Below are 24,240 nucleotides of genomic sequence, written 5' to 3'. Positions count from 1 at the left end.
CCCACATGTGCAGATAAAATGTTGTATGGGTACGATGTAGAGGGAATGGGGGATGTGTGTCTTTTAGAACCCAGAAATCTTATATATGGGTCAGAGTGCATTTGGAGAGCCCTAGTTTTACTAAAACAGAAGAGAACCCCAACAAGTGACCCCAATTTTGGAAAATACACCCTTGGAAAATGTTTCAAGGTGTAATATGTGTATGTACCCCTAAAGGTGTATGATCCAATTAGACCCCAAAAGGAAAAAGGTGAAAATTTTCCCAAAAAAGTCACTTTTACCCCAAATTATTCTAAGCCACAAGTGTCAAAAGATGAAACAACCCCACAAAATGTGTAACCATATTTCTCCTGGATATAGAATCGCCACACATGTGCAGATAAAAGGTATGGGTATGATGTAGAGGGAATGGGGGATGTGTGTCTTTTAGAACCCAGAAATCTTATACATGGGTCAGAGTGCATTTGGAGAGCCCTAGTGTTACCAAAACAGAAGAGAACCCCAACAAGTGACCCCAATTTTGGAAAATACACCCTTGGAAAATGTTTCAAGGTGTAATATGTGTATGTACCCCTAAAGGTGTATGATCCAATTAGACCCCAAAAGGAAAAAGGTGAAAATTTTCCCAAAAAAGTCACTTTTACCCCAAATTATTCTAAGCCACAAGTGTCAAAAGATGAAACAACCCCACAAAATGTGTAACCATATTTCTCCTGGATATAGAATCGCCACACATGTGCAGATAAAAGGTATGGGTATGATGTAGAGGGAATGGGGGATGTGTGTCTTTTAGAACCCAGAAATCTTATACATGGGTCAGAGTGCATTTGGAGAGCCCTAGTGTTACCAAAACAGAAGAGAACCCCAACAAGTGACCCCAATTTTGGAAAATACACCCTTGGAAAATGTTTCAAGGTGTAATATGTGTATGTACCCCTAAAGGTGTATGATCCAATTAGACCCCAAAAGGAAAAAGGTGAAAATTTTCCCAAAAAAGTCAATTTTACCCCAAATTATTCTAAGCCACAAGTGTCAAAAGATGAAACAACCCCACAAAATGTGTAACCATATTTCTCCTGGATATAGAATCGCCACACATGTGCAGATAAAAGGTATGGGTATGATGTAGAGGGAATGGGGGATGTGTGTCTTTTAGAACCCAGAAATCTTATACATGGGTCAGAGTGCATTTGGAGAGCCCTAGTGTTACCAAAACAGAAGAGAACCCCAACAAGTGACCCCAATTTTGGAAAATACACCCTTGGAAAATGTTTCAAGGTGTAATATGTGTATGTACCCCTAAAGGTGTATGATCCAATTAGACCCCAAAAGGAAAAAGGTGAAAGTTTTCCCAAAAAAGTCCCTTTTACCCCAAATTATTCTAAGCCACAAGTGTCAAAAGATGAAACAACCCCACAAAACGTGTAACCATATTTCTCCTGGATATAGAATCGCCACACATGTGCAGATAAAAGGTATGGGTATGATGTAGAGGGAATGGGGGATGTGTGTCTTTTAGAACCCAGAAATCTTATACATGGGTCAGAGTGCATTTGGAGAGCCCTAGTGTTACCAAAACAGAAGAGAACCCCAACAAGTGACCCCAATTTTGGAAAATACACCCTTGGAAAATGTTTCAAGGTGTAATATGTGTATGTACCCCTAAAGGTGTATGATCCAATTAGACCCCAAAAGGAAAAAGGTGAAAATTTTCCCCAAAAAGTCAATTTTACCCCAAATTATTCTAAGCCACAAGGGATAAAAGATGAAACAATACCCCCACATTTGTAAGACTATTTCTCCCAAATGTAGAATTGCCCCACATGTTCATATTAAATGTGATTTGGGTGCAAAGTAGAGGAAAAGAGTGATGTTGGTCTTTTAGAACCCAGAAATCCTTTACATGTGTCAGGATGCATTTGGAGAGCCCTAGTGGTACAAAACGGAGTAAAACCTAAAAAGTGACCCCTTGAAGAATTGAGCAAGGTGTAATATGTGGTGTAGTGTAATGCAAGTGGTGTAGTGAGCATTTTGAACATACAGGTGGTTTTCCCAATATAATGTGCTATGGATGCCCAAGAATTTTTATTAAAATTTTATTACTCAGGAGTTGTATGGTATATCCTGAAACACTCCTTCATGCAGAGGCCAGGTTTCTCAGGGCAGGTTTCGCAATGGTATATAGTGTCTTTCCTAACCCCTCTTTTGGAACAAACTCTGCATCTTTTCTGAGTCCTTCCTTTAGATGCAGCGGGAAAATGTTGCCCTGGCACAACACGGGGGACATCTAATCCAGAGGTACTGGGGACCTGTCCTTCCTGTCCAAATACTAATGCCTTAATCACCACCTCTTGAAAATGGAGGAATGATACAGCATGGCCTGCACATTGGAACAGCACGTAAGAGTTGTACAGTGCCATCTGTACAATGTACACAGCCAGCTTTTTGTACCATATCTTTGTTTTCCGTAGAGCACTGTACGGCTTCAGCACTTGATCTGACAGATCAACCCCACCCATGTATTTATTGTAAGCCAGGATGCAGTCTGGTTTAGGGGTAGTGGTGGTGGTGGTACCTCGTACAGGGGTGAGGGTGCTGGAGTTCCCATGAATGGTGGTCAGAACAAGGACATCCCTTTTGTCCTTATACTTTACCAACATCATGTTCTGATTGCAGAGTGCCTTTATGTCCCCCTTTCTAAGTGGCTGCCTAACAAGGGATCCCGGGAGGCCTCTCTGGTTTTTGCGTACAGTGCCGCACGCTACAGTACCTCTGGAGTTTAGGGATTGGAAAAGTGGAATGCTGGCATAAAAGTTATCCACGTAGAGGTGGTAACCTTTATCCAGAAGTGGGTGCACCAAATCCCACACAAGCTTCCCTGTAACTCCTAGGACAGGGGGGCATTCTGGAGGGCTAATTCGGGTGTCTTTACCCTCATAAATCCTAAACCTATGGGTGTACCCTGTGGTACTCTCACACAACTTGTACATTTTAATTCCGTACCTGGCCCTCTTGCTGGGCAGGTACTGGCGGAATTTTAACCTGCCTTTGAAATGTACCAGTGACTCGTCTACACAGATGTTTTGTAAAGGGGTGTATGCCTCGGCAAACTTTGTGCCAAAATGGTCGAGGATTGGCCGAATTTTATATAGCCGGTCAAATGATGGGTCACTTTGAGGTGGACATTGTGCATTATCGTTGTAATGCAAAAATTTAAGAATTGCCTCAAAGCGTGGCCATGTCATTACGGTGCGGTAAATTGGAGTACTGTAGAAAACATCAGTACTCCAATACTGCCTAACCTCTGGTTTTTTAACAATGCCCATGTGGAGCACAAGACCCCAAAACTTCATTATCTCTACTGCATCTACAGGGGTCCACCTAGAAAATGATGAATTGGGGTTTAGTGCAAAAAATTGTTGGGCATATAAATTTGTCTGTGACACCATGAGATTTAGGAGGTCCTCAGAGAAAAAGAATTTGAAAAAATCAATTTCAGTGAGGCCATCAGTGTCAAAATGAATTCCTGAGCTGCCCACGAACTCAGGAATTTGGGGCACATAATTTTCAGGGGGTGGGTTCCATGATGAATCACTGGGGAACATGCTCGGCAGTGGTCCTGGGGCGCCTTCTTGAGGGCCCCTCATCACCAGAGGAAGAGGAAGGGCAGTAGGAGGAGGAGGATGAAAAATAAAGAAATGGGGCATCCTCCCCTTCTGAATCAGTCTCGGCAAGGAAGGCATAAGCCTCCATTGCTGAAAAAGATCTTTGGGATGTATTGGACATTTTTATTGGGGTGGGGTTGGGGCGTGTATAAATGTTGTGCTTTTAACACGTGTAAACTTTATTCAAGGGGGTGTGTATGTTGGGCTTCAACACGTGTGGGGCGATGAAAGAATAGACCGTAACCGTAACTAGAACTTTTACTACAGGAAAAAAAAAATTTACAACAAAAAAAAAGCGACAAAAAAAGGAGCAAGTGCTGAGCAGTAAGATGCTACTGATCAGCGCTCGGTTGTCGCAGCGCACTCACAAGATGGATTGTGTGCGCAAGAATTATTTTTGAAAAAACACCTCTTTTTTACAATAAAAAAAAAAGCGACAAAAAAAGGAGCAAGTGCTGAACAGTAAGATACTACTGATCAGCGCTCGGTTGCCGCAGCGCACTCACAAGATGGATTGTGTGTGCAAAAACTATTAAAAAAAAAAGCAGCAGTAAAAAATTGGCACTGTGCAAGCACAAGTGCCAACCAGTGATGTGTGTCACCGATCTGCACTTGGCGGTCACAGGACACACAAAACTGAGCAAAAAACAAAAAAAAACCCCTCCTGTATAAACTGCGACCAAAAAATGAGCACACGTGCTCGGCGTCGCAGGACGCACACAGGGAAGGGGTGGAAGGGATCAGGAACAGGGATTGATGTAGGGAAATTAGGGATCACACAAAAAAAAAAAAAATAAGATCACACAAAAGTGAGATCTTACTGAAGTAGTCACAGCAGCAATTGAGGATCACACTGGTGGTGCCCAGAAAGGTGCCAGCCAGCAATTCTAGAGGGTCCAGCAACACAGGTGGGTGATATACACTGTTCTGCACGCTGTCTCACACTAGAATGAGACGTGCAGAACAGTGATCACTAATTTGAACCTCCCACCTGAAATCCGATTGCACCAATCATCATCCTGTGTTAACTAGCATGACCCCCTGGTGATGTATACTGCTGCTATTGGTCGGTCGCATCGATCAGCCAATAGCAGCGATCGTGGACGAGGGGGGGGGGCGAAACCCCTCTGTACCACGAGGCAAGATTTCGGGTGTCAGGGACAGCCGCCATCTTGTCCCGATCGCCGTGTCTCTAGACACGGCGATCGGTAATAGCTGTGACATGCACCTTTCCAGCGCTATCGGCTGGTCTGAACTGACCAGCCGATAGCATCGATCGTGAACCGGGGGGTGCGACGAAACCCCTCTGGTCCACGAGGCAAGGTGGCTGGCTGTCAGGGACAGCCGCCATCTTGCCGCGATCACCGTGTATGCAGACACGGTGATCGGTACATCGCGCGCCGTAGTACTACGGCGCGCGTCGGGAAGTCACTTCCCGCCGCGCCGTACTAGTACGGCGCGCAGCGTGAAGGGGTTAAAAAATATACAAATAACATTACATTTTCAAATGTGGACACGGAAAAAGATAAAATAAAGCGCCCAGTTCATGAGTATGCATATATAAATAATTATAAACTAGAGGTCACATGATTATAGTGGCTCTCTCTGTTTCTTTTCTCTGATGTCAGTGATCACAGTTCACTTTGGAATGAATGAAGTGTTCAAGGTAAATTTGAGAACAATTAAAATGTCTTCTTAGATCTTTATGTAAAACATCTAATTATTTTGGCCGACATGCTTTGTTATGGTCTTTGGAGGGTGGCAACTGCAGACAATCATGCAGCTGGAGAAAATGCCTCAGTTAAGGTACCACTACCATATTTTATGCCCAGGATACTCCACTAACCTTAGTCCAGCCCTAAGTATCATCATTGTTTCATTAGTTGTTTCATTTTGCCCAGGTCCAATCTCAAATGCTGGTACAAATCACAAAAATTATGATTTTTTTGGCTATTACATCATTTCTTGTGTGTTTTGGAGGCTGTACATGTTTTCTGATTCTGTTAAATATTTTACCCTGCATTCTGCATTTGGGTGGTGTGCTCCATATTTTACATTTATATAATTCAAATAGTTTGAATTGATTGTGGAAGGTTTTTAGTAATGACACATTCTTACAACAGTTTTAGAAATATAATGCCAGAAAAACATAGAAAATTTGCTGAAGACAGTTTGATTCATTTGTTGTCATTTTGTATTTTTCTGATACAGTTGTCCTTGATATTTCTATGTAACATCACCTGCCAATTCACAACTGATTAAAAAAGCAATAGCATTTTTTGTTGCAATTAGATCATTGTACAAAAGCTCCCTCAAGTGGTCAAGTTTGATAACGGCTTGCGATGGATTTCCTTAGCACAAATGCATTATGAAATCAAATAAGTATTGATACGGTGATTCAATATGTTTCTTGTTGCTTAATGCCTTATGATTTACTGTAGGGAACTTCCCTATTTAATAAATGCACATTGTATTTTGGTTAAATACTGGCTCCCAGGCTCCAGACATTTCTCAAGCAATCATATAACCTCCTTGTCAATATGTACCGTCATGGGGTTAGGCATTCTTTTGTGGTTTCTAACAATATTGTTTCCCATTCAACAATTAGAAAGTAATGAAGTAATGGAAATCGTTTTAAATTGATTTTTTTTTTGTGGTTTTTCCCGAGACTCTTATAATGATGACCTTACAATAAGCTTTAAGTGTCCATTTGAGTATGTCTCCCATCTTCCTCGGGAGGAGGAGCTGTGGTGTTCTGAAAAGCACTGTGTCCATGATCCTAATCCCAGACCCAGGAGGTTCAGAGGGGCCATAAGGTATCTCTTCCTACTATAGTACTAACATAGTTGTACTATAAACCACATACCATAAACCATAAACTACATATACTACATATACATAAACTACATACCATATACCATACTATAATATACTACAGGGACATAACTAGGAGCGACAGGGCCCTATAGCGGGCTTCTAAATGGGCCCCCTTCCCACTTAAAAACTATACATATTAGTATACTCAGATCCATATCGCGGATCACCCGTGCCTCTCGCCCCTCGCCTGCGCACCGCAAGCACGACTTAGGGGTCCCGGCTCCTGCCTGGCTTCTTCAGTTCTGGCTGCCGCTGCTCCATCATCCTCGGCCGTGCATGCGCGTCCCCGACTCCTAGGGCACGCGCGCACCAACTTCTGCAGATTTAAAGGGCCAGCGGGCCACTAATTGGCGCTGGCCATTTCAGGTAAATCTATTTAATCCTGCCTCTTCCTGTGATCCCTGCCGGATCTTTGTGCCCTAGTGCCCTAGAGAAATCTTTGTTTATGTTTCTTTGTTTGTGACCCTGGTTCTGAAGTGTGTTGCACGTCCCATGCTAATTATACACCAAAAAAAAAGTGGTGCGCTCGTCGTGGCAGTGCAGTAAGCACCAGATTCATGAAGAACGTGCACCACAAATCATGAAACTGGTGCCCTCTGCACACTACAAAGGCAAACTGTACACAGTGCAGTTTGCACTGTTTTTCGTAAATGTGCCCCACAGTCAGCTCTGCTATAAAGATCTACAGCAAATTATCTTGCCTGTAGCAAGTAGAGTAAGTCTCTGCACACTCCTGCTTGCCGACAGGAAGTACCTGTGTCTAAGCTGGTCTTGTAATGCAGGCGGGAAGGGAAGGATGCAGACAGCATTGCAAAGTGCAGACAAGAAAAGCTGTTCAAGAGAAGAATCCAACCATATTCATATATTAAGATATCCCGGGACAGCCAAAATTGTAAAGACCAGGACTGATAGAGAAATAGAAAAATTATAACTGTGAAATGCTATATTTTTTGTTAATAACAGTGAATTAGAGAATGTTTTATTTTGTCATCCTGAGTATATTTAATAATCTTGTCTTCCTGTAAATGAATACCCTTTTAAGACTAGATTATTTACAATGCTACATTTACATGTTGTTTTTCCAATGAAATCCCAATTGGCTTCAATTCTTTAACAATTTATTTTCTTGTTTTCCTTTCTAGGATACAAAGCTTGGATTTCTTCAAGTTACTTCTAGCCCATTTCAAAAAGTGTAAACTTCCATCAAAATCCATTTCAAATATTTATGAATTCTAATTAAATTAAATCTGTAAAACCATCAATGATGGCATGCTTTGAAGTCACCTTGGAACAAGATGAACTACATAACAAGGTTGTTGAATCAGGCCAAATAGCATTTGAAGAGGATGAAGTTCAAAGTCAAATGTTCAAAAAGCATTATCGTTTAACATCAGGCAATTCTCCAATGAGATATTTGTACTAAATACATATTAAATGAAAATACAAATTTGCCAAAGATCCCAGTTTAAATATACTTCCTAAATGCAATATGTATTTATAATAAAAAAATAACAAAATGTAGAACGTGTATTTTACCTAAACTAAATTATAAATAACTTGATAAATTATTTTTAAATAATGGCTTCATAAAGGATAAACTTGCCACTACTCAGAGATTTCTAAAATTATTTATGACAACACAAAATAATATTTTTAAAACAAAAAATATTTATTTAATCTATAAAGTATACAGGTAAATTATAATAGAGATATGCAGTAAAAAAGTTATAGAAACTATAAATTAGGGTTATGTTGATAGAATTGTAAGTCGAAAATGAATTTTAATAACCAATCCTTTATCCTAAAACTAGATATTCTGCCAGAGCACTTATCAAATTCCTCTGGAACTAAGATGGAATGGGATGAAACCACTGTATTTGGAGTAAAAGTTACAGTTTCTGTCTTTTTATCATTATTAACTTTAGCTACTCTTCTTTCAAATATTTTTGTAATTATTACTATATATATGACCCGCAAGCTTCATACTCCTGCAAATTATTTAATTGGTTCATTGGCTTTTACAGATTTATTGGTATCAATATTAGTAATGCCTATTAGTATTGTATACACTGTGAATTACTCGTGGACATTTGGACAGATCGTTTGTGACATCTGGTTGTTATCTGATATTACCTGTTGTACAGCTTCAATACTTCATCTCTGTGTCATTGCCTTAGACAGATATTGGGCCATCACAGATGCGCTGGAGTACTCCAAGCATCGTACAGCAGGAAGAGCTGCTGCTATGATATCTGTTGTATGGGTAATAGCTATTTGTATCTCCATACCACCACTCTTTTGGAGACAAACTAAAGCTCAGGAAGAACTGACTGACTGTTCTGTGAATACAGATCAAATTTCCTACACCATATATTCAACCTGTGGAGCTTTCTACATACCAACAATACTGCTTGTGATACTATATGGGAGAATATATGTAGCAGCGCGGACAAGGATTCTCAGACCACCTTCTATATATGGGAAGAGGTTCACTACTGCTCAGTTAATCCCTGGATCCACTGGGTCTTCCTTTTGTGCAGTCAATGCTGCTAATCTCCACCCTGGAGAAACTCCTGTATGTATAAATCACATCAAGATAAAACTTGCAGGTAGTGTTCTGGAAAGGAAACGATTGTCTGTTGCCAGAGAGAGGAAAGCTACAAAAACCCTGGGAATTATTCTTGGAGCCTTCATCATATGCTGGTTACCATTCTTCGTTGTGTCACTGGTTTTGCCTATCTGCAGAGATGCCTGCTGGTTTAATCCTTTGTTGTTTGACTTCTTTACCTGGCTGGGATATTTTAACTCTCTCATAAACCCTGTGATTTATACAGCTTTTAATGAGGATTTCAAACAGGCCTTCCAAAAGCTGATTAGATTCAAAAAGATTACTTAAGAACTGCTCCCGGAATTGTTAAAACTAATGAAAAAGCACAGATATACAAATATAAACTACTAAGAATCTCTTTTTAATTTGTGGACGTTAAACATCTATATCTTGGATGGAATGTCACTAAGACTCAAACTAAGTTAATATTTGGACAAATACGTCATGAATGTATAAAATATGAAAGTAATGTTCCTAATATAAAATATATTTATTTTATCACAAACAAAAGTTAAATGGTATTCATAATTTGAGAGACTGATCTACATTGCAAAATGGTATGGTAAAAGGAGGAATAAAATATTTGGCATGCAAATGAATGATGTATGTAGCTTCTCCACAATGAAGCTGATCTTCAATGATCAGCATAGCAGATACAATTGGAAAATAAAAATGAACAGTAACACAGCGTTCACTGAATTGATTTCAGTAATATCATTGGTCCTGCCTACTGGAGCTCAGGTACAGGATTTAGAGACCATGTTATTCAGGGGAAATTATAAAAGACATTCCCTTCAACCTTTTTATCCACAGCCAAACCATTTCATTAGGGGATATTTGTGACGGGCAACTCCATTAACCATTGTTCAAAATCACATGTATGTACGTAAGTCTAGTTTTTATTTCACAAATAATTGATAATTTGTGTTGCTCTATCACACAAGATATCAATAAAATACAGGTAAATATACAGTTACCTGCTATTAAAGGGTTAAAAGTCTCCCCCCCCCCATATCACGTAAAATGATCTGCCACTGAGGCACTGTACCTTAGTTGCAGCAGTTTTTCTGATATGCAAATGAGTAGAAAAAGGTCAAAAAGTTATGCAAACTGCACTAGTTGCAGTTTGCTTCACAAATGTGCATAGTGCAGCAGATTATTGTATACTGGCGCATGGTCTTCATTAATCTGCACCATCTTTTTTTTTTGTTGCACCTTTAACATAGAGCGTACAACACAATTCTTTCAAGTTGCAGTAATAAATGTAGCATGTGGATTGAATCAGCATCGAAATGCCCCTTTAGGTGCAGAATTTGTGGCACGGCAGCAATGACCGCTTTTTTGTTTTTTCATTTCCATTTTTCACTCCCCATCATCAAAAATCTATAACTTTTGTATTTTTACACATTTTTACAAGAGCTTTGTGATGGCTTGTTTTCTGCGTAACAAATTACACTTCATAGTGATGGTATTTAATATTTCATGCCTTGTACTGGGAAGCAGGAAAAAAATTCCAAATGCAGTGAAAATGGTGAAAAAACGCATTTGCGTTTTCTTGAATTTTTCAGCTTTCGTGGTGTGCCCCAACTGACATGTCTACTTTATTCTTTGGGTCATTACGATCATGGGGATAACAAATTTGTATAGGTCTTATAATGTTTTCATACATTTACAAAAATTAAAACCTCCAGAATTTTTTTTTTTATTTTGCCATCTTCTGCCACTACAGTCATGGCCATAAGTTTTGAGAATGACAAATATTTTATTTTCACATGATCTGTTGCACTCTGGTTTTTATGTGTGTTTGTCAGATGTTTTTATCACATACAGAAATACAAGTGCAATCATATTATGAGTAACAAAAGTTTTATTGACAGTTAGAATGAGTTAATGCAGCAAGTCAATATTTGTAGTGCTCTCAATCAACTTCTGGACCAAATCCTGACTGATAGCAGTCCATTCTTGCACAATCAATGCTTGCATTTTGTCACAATTTTTGGGGGTTTTTGTTTGTCCACCCGTCTCTTGATGATTGACCACAAGTTCTCAATGGGATTAAGATCTGGGGAGTTTCCAGGAGTTGCCATGGACCCAAAATCTCTGTTTTGTTCCCTGAGCCATTTAGTTATCACCTTTGCTTTATGGCAAGGTGCTCCATCATGCTGGAAAAGGCATTGTTAATCACCAAACTGCTCTTGTACGGTTGGGAGAAGTTGCTCTTGGAGGACATTCTGGTACCATTCTTTATTCATGGAAGTGTTTTTAGGCAAGACTGTGAGAGAGCCAATTCCCTTGGCTGAGAAGCAACCCCACACATGAATGGTTGCAGGGTGCTTTACATTTGGCATGAGACAAGACGGGTGGTATCGCTCACCTTGTCTTCTCTGAACAAGCTGTTTTCCAGATGTTCCAAACAATCGGAAAGGGGATTCATCAGAGAAAATGACTTTACTCCAGTCCTCAGCAGTCCACTCCCTGTACCTTTTGCAGAATATCAGTCTGTCCCTGATGTTTTTTTCTGGAGAGAAGTGGCTGCTTTGCTGCCCTCCTTGACACCAGGCCTTGCTCCAAGAGTCTCTGCCTCACAGTGCGTACAGATGCACTCACACCTGCCTGCTGCCATTCCTGAGCAAGCACTGCACTGTTGGTAGCCCGATCCTGAAGCTGAAACACTTTTAAGAGATGGTCCTGGTGCTTGCTGGTCCTTCTTGGGCAACCTGGAGCCTTTTTGGCAACAATGTAACCTCTCTCCTTGAATTCCTTGATGATGCGATAAATTGTTGACTGAGGTGCAATCTTTCTAGCTGCGATACTCTTCCCTGTTAGGCCAGTTTTGTGCAGTGCAATGATGACTTCACGTGTTTCTTTAGAGATAACCATGGTTAACCGAAGAGAAACAATGATGCCAAGCACCAGCCTCCTTTTAAAGTGTCCAGTGGTGTGATTCTTACTTAATCATGACAGATTGATCTCCAGCACTGTCCTCATCAACACCCACACCTGTGTTAATGGAGCAATCACTGAAACAATGTTAGCTGCTCCTTTTAAGGCAGACATGCAATAAAGTTGAAATGTGTTTTGGGGGAAAAAGTTCATTTTCTAGGCAAATATTGAATTTGCAATTAATTGCTGTTACGTTGATCACTCTTTGTAACATTCTGGAGTATATGCAAATTTCAATTATAAAACCTGATGCAGTAGATTTTGTAAAAATTACCATTTGTATCATTCTTAAAACTTACAGCCATGACTGTACTAACTTTTTTCATACTTCAATATATGGCACTGTGGGTGGTGTAATTAGATTGTGAGCCCCATGGAGACAAGAACCCCCACGGAGGGGCAAGCTCTGTCTAGTGCTGCATAATATGTGTGTGCTGTAAAAAAATACAGGAAAGAAAGGAAAGGCAGAATGATAAAGATGGAGTGATTTTACTGATGGGAGGAGGCAGATATAAGCTGGGACACCTGCACTACAAATTTCACAAAGGCACAGTCCAGGAGAGAGTAAGGATAATGGTCCCTGTTCTTGATGACAGATTCTGTTTAAGTATAAGGCTGTAATATTTCCAAGTGAAAAAAAGTTATGAATACCTTTGCAACCCATTATATATTATCTCAAAAATTATTTTGATCCAAACAATAAGTTAACATGTTATATCCCACAGTAACCAGCACAAGATTTCAGCAATGATCTGTGCCACTATTTTTGCACAGGGAACAGTAAATTGGCTGGCCAGGGCATAACGCCCCACCAATTCATCCATATTTTAAAAAAGTGGTTTCTCTGTCTTCATTCCTTGTGCGCAGGACTGAGGGAGAGAGTTCAGTGAGAAAACGTGCAAATTATTTACTGTGGTAAGCAGATGAACGTGGGGGAAGAAGGAGAGGAAAGAGAATGTGTGAGAGGTTGGTTTGGAGTAGAGCAAGGATGAAGGGAGAAGCAATGAGATTGAGCAGATAAAAGTTTAGATTTGAATTGCCCCCTCTCCCAGGGACTCAGTACAGAATTCTGACAGGGAGCCAGGTCAGATAAACTAAAAGATTCTAAAGAATTAACAGTTTAAAGGGTTATTCCGAGAATATCAACATCTGATACAAAAACCCATAACACCATATATAAATGAATATAACCAAACTCTGTGTCATTATTTAGAAAATTGAAGTTAAAGAGTTATATTTAATTATTCACAAAATGTTATGGGCTTTCAAAAGTCATCATCAAGATGGCTTCCACTGGAAACTATAAGTCCCATGATCCTTTAGTTCTCAGTAACTGTCCTCACTCTTATTCTCTGCTCCCTGTGATGATCTAACAGACTGTCCTGCTCTGTTACTATATTAATGATGTGTGTAACTGCCATCACTGCACATAACCCCATTGAGATAGGTCTCACCACAACACTGGCCATACTGGATGCACTGCAACCAACGACTATAGCCAAAAATAATGGTGATCACATGACCTGCCCAGGCAGGTGCAGGACATGTGATGTGGACATATGAACAGCGACCATCTTCTATTCTGTGTCTGCTCCAAGCAAAAAAAAGCAACAGATTGATTAAAAGGCCAGTAGCTTTTTAATATTTCATTACATTCTATGTCAACAGCATTTTTCTGCCAAGGGGAGCAACATTTTAAATAACAACTAATAAATATTAGCTAATATTTTAAGCACCCATCTGTATATGAATTATGTTTATTCCTGGAATACCCTGTTAAGGACTAAACAAAAGTAGATTTGTATTGAGCATTAACCCCTTATCACGAAGCATGTTTTCAGCTTAATGACCAGAGTTTATTTTCAGAATCAGGTATGTGTCACGATAATTGATTAAAGATGACGTGTCACCTCTAAAAACGCCCCTAGGAGCTGCTTACTAAAGTAAGCAGCTCCTAATTCTAAAAAAGACGCATCAGTGTTATATTGTTAGTGTTATCGGAGATCTCCAATAACTCTAGCAGACACTGCCGTGCTGTACAACGGAAACACCAGACGCGCTGGTAATGGTCCGGCTTATTCATGAGGGGGCGGGATTAGGAGCGGTGATTGGCCTATTGAGTGGGTGGAGCAGTCCAGGGAAGAGGCAGTGCCTCAGACCACCCCCCTCATGAATACGCTTCCAACGGGCATTGAATGAAGCAGTCACATTCAGAGTACATTTTCATTGTTACATTGTAAATAATGTTGGCTATAAAATTTTTATTTGAGTGCTTATTATTTGCTGGGTGAGATACACTGTATAGATAATTCATTTTTTGTGGGGGTTTTAGCTTATTCATGCAATATTTTTAACTATTTCAAGGGGGAAACAAATAAAGTTACCCATTTGCATTTTGGATTCTTAGCACTATTTTTTGCCTGCTCACCATAACACAAAAATAATTAGCTTTATTCTCTGGTTCACAATGATTATGATGATACCTCATTTATATAGTTTTTCTTATCTTTGCTTAAGTTTACTGAGCAAAACCAATATTGGCAAAAATCATTTTTCAATTTTCAATCAATTTTTTTAAATGAAATCAAAAAGGAGGTGAAATTAAGAATGGTCTGATTTTATCAGTAATACGTTAATCTTTATTTATCCCTAAAGAAGATAAGATAGACCCACAGAAGATAAAAAGAGGAAACCCATCATAAAATTTGTAATGCAATTACTCCCAAATACGCAGACACCACACATGTGGACGTTACTTATTGTAGGGGTGCACAGCAAGGCACAGAAGGGAAGGAGGGCCATGCATTAGCTATAGAATTTTGAGGTTTTTAGTTGGTTCATGGTACATAAAATATTTGTTTGTCTGTTAATATTGCCATTCAAGGGCTTATTTTTTGCCAGGATGAGATGCATTTTTCAGTGGTACTATTCTAGGGTGGCCATGCCCTATTGCTCAAAATTAATTACATTTTTTTTGGGGGGGGGGCTTGTAGAAAAAACATCGATGCTGTAATTGATTTTTTACTTTTTTTTTGGTGTTCACCATATATCCTAATTGATATGTTAAATGTATTCAACAGGTCAGTATGATTACCATAGTACCAAATTTCTATATTTTTGCTTACGTTTTACTAATTTTAGACAATAAAACCTCATGCGTGGAAAAGTCTATGATTTTTGCATCACCAGTAGCATAATTTTTAACATTTTTTGTCTATATAGCTGGTTGAGAGCTTGTTTTTTTGTGGGACATGTTGTGCTTTACATTTTTGCATTGATAAGGTTTCTTGATCACTTTTTATTGCATTTTATCTGGGACAAAAAAGGTAAAAATCTTAATTTTTGGTGGGTTTTTATCATTTTATTGTACGACGTTCAACATACATGTATAGTAATAAGTTTGTTTTATTGCACGGGTCATTACGGATACTACATATGTTGGGTTTGTAGGGTGATTTTCACTTTTATTGTATATATAAGTGTTATGTGTAACAGGACTTTGGGGGCTTTTGGTTTAATTTATTAGTTTATTTTTATTTAAATCATTCAATTTCCTGTTCATTATGATACCCAGCAATAGTGAGTTATTGCAAGTAATTAGCACTGTCAGCCTATGCATGTCACACATGTAAGAGGACCTTACAGGCATTTACTATGGACAGACCTGGGGTCTTAGCTCAGACACCAGGGTTGCCATGATGGTGATCGTCACCCCCCAAAAAAATTCTGCATGGGGGGGGGGTGCCAATTCATCAGGATATCTTGCTGCAGCCATTTAAATGCTGCAGTTGCACTGATCCTTAGACAGATCTGTGTTATATGCTCTGACTATGTGTGAAGAAAAGGTAGAAAGGGTGTGAGCAGGAGCCCAACCTCTGGCCCTTCCTACCAGTCGGCTCTGTGCTAAATTACAGAAGACATCTCGGCAGTGGTCACTTTGCTGGAAGAATGCACAGCAACAGAAATAACAAATAAATGCAGATAGATTACAAAGAAATCAAAAGCAAGATGAAGTGGAAATACAAGAACAACATGAGAGAGAATTGACAGGAAACCAGAAAAAAGGCAGGTAAAAAAGAAATAGTCAGCAGAAGCCAGAGGAATGCAATTGAGTCAAAATAGCCAACTGTATATATGGCTTTGAATTAACAGATAGGTGAGTATTTATGGAGTGCCTGGATGCCAATCCAGTAGCTAATTGGTTTGGCCGGCCATTACTCCAAAAGGCAGCTAGGACACCCAACCAGCTCAGAGAGGCAGTATTTTCTAGGTTGCAATTGTCCATTTTTGCTGATAATGGAATATTGCAACACTGCAATTGATAATTATTGTATTGTACAGTATCATGGCTTGGTTAATGGAAGAATCTAAAACTTATGATCTTGAAATGTGTAGATGAATAAGATCATACATTTCCTCTATGAATAACTATAGCAGTAATAATAAAATATTCAGCTGAATTATTATTTGGAGAATTCAATTATGTACATGTCAATAGTGGTATCAAATCTTCCTAAAATCTTATTTTCAAAAATACCACAACTAATTTTTCTTCTTCTGTCCTTTCTAAACATTTAACCCATTTAACCTCTTAGTGCTCCACGCCATTCTAGTATGCCACTAGCTCCAAGTACCGTACTTGTACGGTGCTAAGCTCATGCTGGTTCAGCTCTGCATCAGACCTGAGCTGGCATCGTGAATTGCGGGGTGTTGCGGGGTGTTGCGGGATGTATTGACATCCCTGTGTAACACCCGTGGTCGGAGCAAGCTTCGATCCCATTGTACCACCGCAGACGTTGATGTAAGCTGACACCTGGGAGCTGAGACGAAGTGGCACCTGGTTTTCCCCAGAACCCACTGCAAAGCAGGTTGGACTTGTTGCGGCGTGATACCTCCAGGCCGCTCCACAAGCCAACTTTGTCCGCTGTGGTGGCCAAGGCGGAGTGTGAAGTCGTAAAGCAGAATCGAAGTTGGGGACAGGCAGGAGGTCAGGACAGGCAGCACAGGATCGTAGTCAGTAGCAGAGCAGAAGGTCAGACCAGGCGGCAGAGGCGCAGAACCGGGGTCACAACGAGAATTCAGCAGATAGTCACAAGGGATAAAGCTTTCTCTCAGGCAAAAAGCACAAAAATCCGGCGGGGCATAAGGGAAAAGGCTGGCTCTTTATTGAGTACCAGGTGGCCAGCACCAATTAGCATTAGCATTTTAAAGACTGTGCATCTTTTTGATCACTTTTTATTACATTTTTTATGTGATATATAATGATGTTAAAGAAGCATTCCAGACTTTTGAGCTCTCTTATCCGTTATGGGGTTCACCGCCAGCAATTACCATTTTTATTTTGACAGATGGGGCATTTTGAGACGCAGTGATACTTAACGTGTTTTTGCTCTTTATTAAGTTTTATATCAGTTTGAGGGAAAGGGGGTTGATTTGAATTTTTTACATTTTTTATTATTTTTTTTTTAACTTTTATTTTTTACTATTTTTAGACCCACTAGGGTACATTAACCCTAGATGGTCTGATCGTTTCTACCATATACTGTAATACTATTGTATTACAGTATATGATATTTTTAGACAGTATTCATTACAATAAGCCACTGGCTCATTGTAACAAAACTGCAGAAACCAGAAAGCCTCGGGTCTGACGAAGACACAAAGCTGTCATAACAACCAATTGCCCCTCCCCGATTATGCTAGTGGGAGCAATGACTGCAACAAGGATGGCGGCGCCCACGTACCACAGCCTTTTAAATGCCACCGGCGGCTAGCACCAATAGTGGGTATTAGTGGTGGGTGTTTGCTGCAATATGTATTGTGGAATATGACTTTACAGTCACACTTGAGGTATTGAAGAAACCTATAGCATTTAATATTGTAGTTACAATTATGGTCCATTAAACCTCTCCATAGACACTAATTTTAAGAAATCTATTTTAGCAACCACAGTAACCATAAAAAAAAATCCCTGTTGGTTGCCTTACAAATCTGCAGAGACCACGATTTCTAAAATTCTTACCTCAATTACAGTTTTGCATAGTAAACATGGAAAGTGCATTGAGAATGGAAAAAAAGAAAATAGGGAAGTGTTTCTGCATTTCTAAAATTCAGGTTTATACCTAAATGGAATGGCATGTTCCAGACAGATAGCCCCCCATACATTACTCACTGGGGTATCCATTTAATAAAGGGTGTCCAGGGACTGCGGACTCACCATATATATATATAATTATTTGCACACAATTTTATGATTTTTATATTATATGATATGTAAAGGTAACTGTACATCATATATCACTTGTGGTTATGAAATCTACATTGGTTCACAGGTTATAAAGTGCAAAAATAAACTCCAGTTTGAGGTAGAATATGTGTAAAAGTAATCAAGATGCAAGATCTCTTACATACCTTTTATAGCTGGACAATGCATAAACTATAAAAAAGTGTCAAGTGCATATTACCTGTGCTTCTCAATACCCACGTCCACAGAGATGGCCGACAACCTTACGCACGGTTTGGCAAGCTGCTTACATTAAAGGTTGATAACACACAGACAGAGGTAGTTATATAACACAATGAATGGCCATGACGTGTGGATATGGGATGGACCCTCACTTTATTTTAAAAACAACTTAGACAAGAGAAATCACAGTGGGGCACATTTACTTACCTGTCGAAGTTGCAATTCCCGATCCGGAATGTCCAGATTGTGCTGCGATTCATTGCGAGCATGCGCTGGATATCCTGCATGTGTCGCTCCCCGCTCAGGTCTGCTGGAGTTCACCTTCTTCCCGGTGTATGTAAATGTATGGCTTGCGACACAATTTAAATGTTAAATCCCTTGCTTAGTCCGAATCCGTCAGATCGTCCGACGTCCCTCCCTAATTTGTGTCGCATGAAAGCCGGCGCCGACGCCAAAATCCGATCGTGTGCGCCAAAAACCCCTGCTAAATGCGGCGCAAAATGGAATATCCAGCGATAGTGTGGTCCGCGGACCCTTAGTAAATAAGCCCCAGTGTCTGGAAAAAATACACAACCACATAACTTGAAAATGGTCACAGCTTTATTTAAAGCACTGGAATAAAACAAACAAAGGAGGAGTCAGGGGACATGCTAGGGGTGGAATTCACCAATACCGCAAAAAAGGGGACGGCGTGCTCTGGTTTGCCTTTCTAGCAGAGCCAGTACACTTTAAGGGCACCATTACCCTTGAGGCTGGCCACTTCCAAAGCTCAGCCTAATCACCACCATGAGGTTTTACATCCCCTATAAGTTAAATTAGTCCACCAATAACTTGCCTGCCCCTTCCACCTGACTCCTCCACCGCAAAATAAAAACTGTGACAGAGAAGAAAATGCCGTATTGACTCACATTCTATTTCCTTTATATATATATATATTTTATATATTTTTCAATTTAAATATAGGCAACCTCTGATTTATAAAGAGTCATCCCACAGAACTCAGGAGAGGAATAACCCCATGTGGAGGAAACCTCTATGGAACCACGGCTGAAGAATTGCCCTTCCCCTGGGCTTAGAAGGATAGCCCAATTTTCATCTCATCATCAGTCAATTAAAAATTTTACGTGGTGCAAGATAAACAGTAATGATAAACAGAGTCAAAAGTTTAACAAATAACAGTTACAATCAGTTTCATAGCATTATACATGTACATGTATTCAGCAAGATGAGCACTTTTCAAGAGTGGACTTTCTAGCATTATTAAAGATGAATTAGCACAAGCGAAAGCACCCTCAGTTTTCTTTGAATTTATCACTACATTCAGATTGATATGCCTCTGACTGAACGTCGACAAGAGAAATGGGGCTTTGCAAACTACACAACTGGTCAGCACATTACCACTTCACCACTCGATTTTAAGTCATCTGATCAGCAGTGTCGTGAATCCCAACCAGAAGCAATGCAAATTGATGCAATTCAGAAACGGTAGAATGACAAGTGAAGAGAACATAGGTTTAAAGAAAATCTGTGCCTATATTGTGGGAAATCGGGACACTTCCTTATAAACTGCCCAAACCGCTCTGCAAATCACCCTCGGAGAACAGTGGCAGCTGTAGTGGATCCTGATGCATCTAATGAAGAGTCTGCTGCTTCAGAGGGGGAACAATCAGCGGGAGAGAGTGTCCATTATATATCATCAGTGACCTCAGGTTGAAAAGAAGAATAAGGACTCACATTACTTTATTCCCCTTAAATTACTGATAAACTCCATGTGGATCTCAACATCAGCTATGATGGATTCTGGGGCTAGCGGAAATTTCATGGACTTTGGTTTCACTCAGAAACATCTAATACGTTCGTCTAAAAGACATTCATCTATTTTAATGGAAACAGTAGACAGGCCTCCCCTGAGATTCTCATAGAACCTCAGCATTATGAAACTCTCTCATTTTTATTAATTGCCTCTCCACATTTTCCAGTTATCTTGGGCCTACCTTGGTTACCGGCACAGAATCCTTCCATCGATTGAGAAACCAAGGTGCTGAGATTCAACCTGAAATCCCATTTTCTGCTCAACACCAGGAACAGCAGCATTTACCAACAATATATGAGGTTTTCATGGATGTTTGTGATAAACAAGAAGCTGACAAACTACCACCTCAATGATCTTACGGTTGCCCGATAGACTTGCTCCCTGGAGCACCCATACCATTTGGGACTATATACTAATTATCAGGACCGGAATTAAATGCTCTTAAGGACTTCAATGACGAGAACTTGAAAAAAGGGTTTATTCAGCCATCCTCCTCTCCTGCTGGGGCTTCTATATTCAGACGGTTCATTACGGCGAGTGGTAGATTATAGAGGACCTTCAAAAAAAAGAAACAGAGCTCCGCACCAGTAATGGGGTAAAAATGTTTCTTGTCCGTCCGGATTTTATTTCATTGACCTTCAAGGTACCTTCCTCTATATGGTCTAGGGGACATGCCATGTATATTTTAAATATGTCAATGAAATAAAGTCTGGACGGACAAGAAACATTATTACCCCATTACTGGTGCGGAACTCTTCTTTTTTCGAAGGTCCTGGATATAAACTACGTCGGTGTGGATCTCCTGCACATGTGAATGGGTCAAGTTGGTGAGCAACAAAAACTCTTTTTCTTGTAGATTATAGAGAACTTAATAAAATACAGTAAAGAACTGTTACCCATTGCCTCTAATTCACAAGCTGTTGGAAAAAGTTCAACGAGCAAAGATCTTTACTAGAGATGAGCGAACACAATCGTCCGAGCTCGATGCTCGTTCGAGCATTAGCGTACTCGAAACTGCTTGTTGCTCGGACGAGTATTTTGCCAGCTCGAGAAATTTCATTTTGATTTTTGGCGGCCAGAAACAGAGCCAATCACAAGCCAGGAGACTCTGCACTCCACCCAGCATGACGTGGTACCCTTACACGTCGATAGCAGTGGTTGGCTGGCCTGATCAGGTGACCCTGGAATAGACTAGCCCCTGACCGCGCTGCTCAGATCATTCTCTGTCTGGATGCCGTTAGGGAGAGAGTTGCTGCTGCTGCAGGGATAGCGTTAGGGTGTTCTATTAGATTACTGTTAGGCAGGAGTGAGTCTACAAGAACCCAACAGCCCTTGTTAGGGCTAGAATAGCGTTATATTTTATTTTTTGCTGATTTGCTTGTGGATGGCCTTCCTGGCACTAGTAGTGCAGCTAGTACCATATTGTGAGGAATTTGCAGGGAGACTTGCGACCGTTGTGTTTAGCTCTTAGTGACACACGTATCCACCTCAAACACCGAAGTGGGACAATTTATTAGGGGTTTGATTTGAATTAGGCACAGTCTGCTGATTTTTTTTTTTTACGTTTATTTTTTTATAACGCAAAGTCATCTGGCATAGCAGTGTGCTGTCAGTGTAGGTTAGAAACTAGCCATAGCAATAGGATAGCATCGTTTTGTTTAAAAAAATAAAAAAAAACACAAAAAAACAAAAAACTAAAAAAGTTTACAGTTTACACTTTAATTTTGAAAATGTTTAACCCGAGGGCTAGGGGTAGAGGACGAGGGCGTGGACGTGGACGTCCAACTACTGCAGGGGTCAGAGGCTGTGGTCCTGGGCAGGGTGAGACACCACCTGCTGATGAGGGAGCAGGGGAACGCCGCAGAGCTACACTCCCTAGGTTCATGTCTCAAGTTACTGGGACTCGTGGTAGAGCACTGTTGAGGCCAGAACAGTGCGAACAGGTGATGTTGTGGATTGCGGACAATGCTTCTAGCCATTTGTCCACCAGTCAGTCTTCCACGCAGTCCACCATGTCACTGAAATCAGCACTCCTCCAGCTCCTCCACCTCAGCCTCCTTCCCCCCAGTCTGCCCCCTCCCAGGAAAATTTGGCATTTGAACCGGCATGCTCTGAGGAACTGTTTTCTGGACCCTTCCCAGAGTCACAAACCACTTGTCCGGTTGCTGCTGAGCTCTTTTCCGATGCCCAGGGTCTGTCGTTGATGATGACATTATTGACATAGTGGAAAAAGTTTGTTAAGAGGTGTCGGACGATGAGGAGACACGGTTGTCAGACAGTGGTGAAGTTGTTGTCAGGGCAGGAAGTCCGAGGGGGGAGCAGACTGAGGGATCGGAGGATGATGAGGTGACAGACCCAAGCAGGGTCGATAGGCCGGGTGAACACAGTGCTTCTGAGACGGAGGCGAGTCCTATACAGGTTGGAAGAGGCAGTGGTGGGGCCAGACGGAGAGGCAGGGCCAGAGCTGGTGCATCAGCGCCAATTGTTTCATGTAGTCAAGCTCCCGTGGCGAGGGCTAGATTTTCAGAAGTCTGGAAGTTCTTTAAAGAAACACCGGATGACCGACGGACTGTGGAGTGCAACCTGTGCCCACCAGTATGCGAATGCTAAACACCCCACTCAATGGCATCAAGCCCGTTCACCTCCGGCCACTGCTGGCCACCACTGCTCCGGCCACCACTGCTCCTTCCCCTGTGTCATCTGCTAGTCAGCCCCCTGCCCAGGACCCTGGCCCAAACACCTCCCGTGCGAAAACTCCATCTTCGCCTCCACGATCCTCCACAGCATCCACCAGCGTTCAGCTCTCCATACCCCAGACGCTGGAGCGCAAAAGGAAGTATAGTGCAACCCACACATATGTCCATTTTCAGTCAGAAGAAGGTTTTTTTTTTTCCCGAAACGCGTCACTTTTCTGGACTAAGTCATTTATATTTATAGACTCAACCTACTCAAAAAAAACAGATTTGCATAGAAAATAGTTACCATAAAGCATAAAATGTACTTTATTAAACATATACTGAAAAAACATACACAAAATAAAAATGCACAAAAACAGACATTTACACATTGGGAGGTGACTAGTTAATACTGGGGAGGATGGCTAAAAACAACAGCAAGGAGGCATAAAAAATGACAAGATGTTTCATGAATGATTAAAGTCAGACTGAAGTGCCAATATAAGCAGTAATAAAGTGAATTAGAGGTAGATAATGAAATCCTTATATAACAATTACCTAGGCACCAGAAGTATAAGGCAGCGTGCCGAAACGCGCATCGGGGTGTCTCTTCATCTTGGAGGCCATATACTTCTGGCCATATACTTCTTTTTTATGCCTCCTTGCTGTTGTTTTTAGCCATCCTCCCCAGTATTAACTAGTCACCTCCCAATGTGTAAATGTCTGTTTTTGTGCATTTTTATTTTGTGTATGTTTTTTCAGTATATGTTTAATAAAGTATATTTTATGCTTTATGGTAACTATTTTCTGTGCAAATCTGTTTTTTTTGAGTAGGTTGTGTATATTCAGTACCAGTTACAGGCTCTATGTAAATCTTTACTCAGAGGATTTTGGGACACCATCCTACCTCTGCTTCAATTGTTTTGTTTGAGATTGTTATATTTATAGACTCCAAACTTCCATTGTTGTTATTTGGATAGTCATTTTTTAATTGTACTTGTAGTTTTTACTTAATAAAAAACGTCCACTGCCTAAAATCTTTGGTGTGGGTTGAATCAGTCAAATCCATCTGCTGGTGTAGACACTCCACCAATTTAGGCCGTCCAGCGCCCAATACTTGAGCCCCGATTTTTTACTTTTTTGCACATTTCCACTACTGGTCCATCGGCTGATGGTACCTGTTACCCGGGGAG

General features: G+C 40.5%; 1 protein-coding gene across 1 annotated transcript in view; it reads left to right on the top strand.

Annotated features, from left to right (window-relative positions):
• HTR1D (5-hydroxytryptamine receptor 1D) overlaps positions 1-9,822 on the top strand; it is a 32,801-nt gene extending 22,979 nt beyond the window's left edge. The window contains exon 2 of the mRNA XM_072136869.1: positions 7,685-9,822. Coding sequence (XP_071992970.1) covers positions 8,317-9,438 — 1,122 coding nt within the window. The 5' untranslated portion in view covers positions 7,685-8,316 and the 3' untranslated portion in view covers positions 9,439-9,822. The remainder of the gene's footprint in view (positions 1-7,684) is intronic.
• Positions 9,823-24,240: the final 14,418 nt, after the last annotated feature.

This window comes from Engystomops pustulosus, chromosome 2, assembly GCF_040894005.1.
Source record: "Engystomops pustulosus chromosome 2, aEngPut4.maternal, whole genome shotgun sequence".
Taxonomy (NCBI): domain Eukaryota; kingdom Metazoa; phylum Chordata; class Amphibia; order Anura; family Leptodactylidae; genus Engystomops; species Engystomops pustulosus.
Note: the sequence above shows the minus strand (reverse complement) of the source record. Positions and strands in the feature narration are given on the sequence as shown.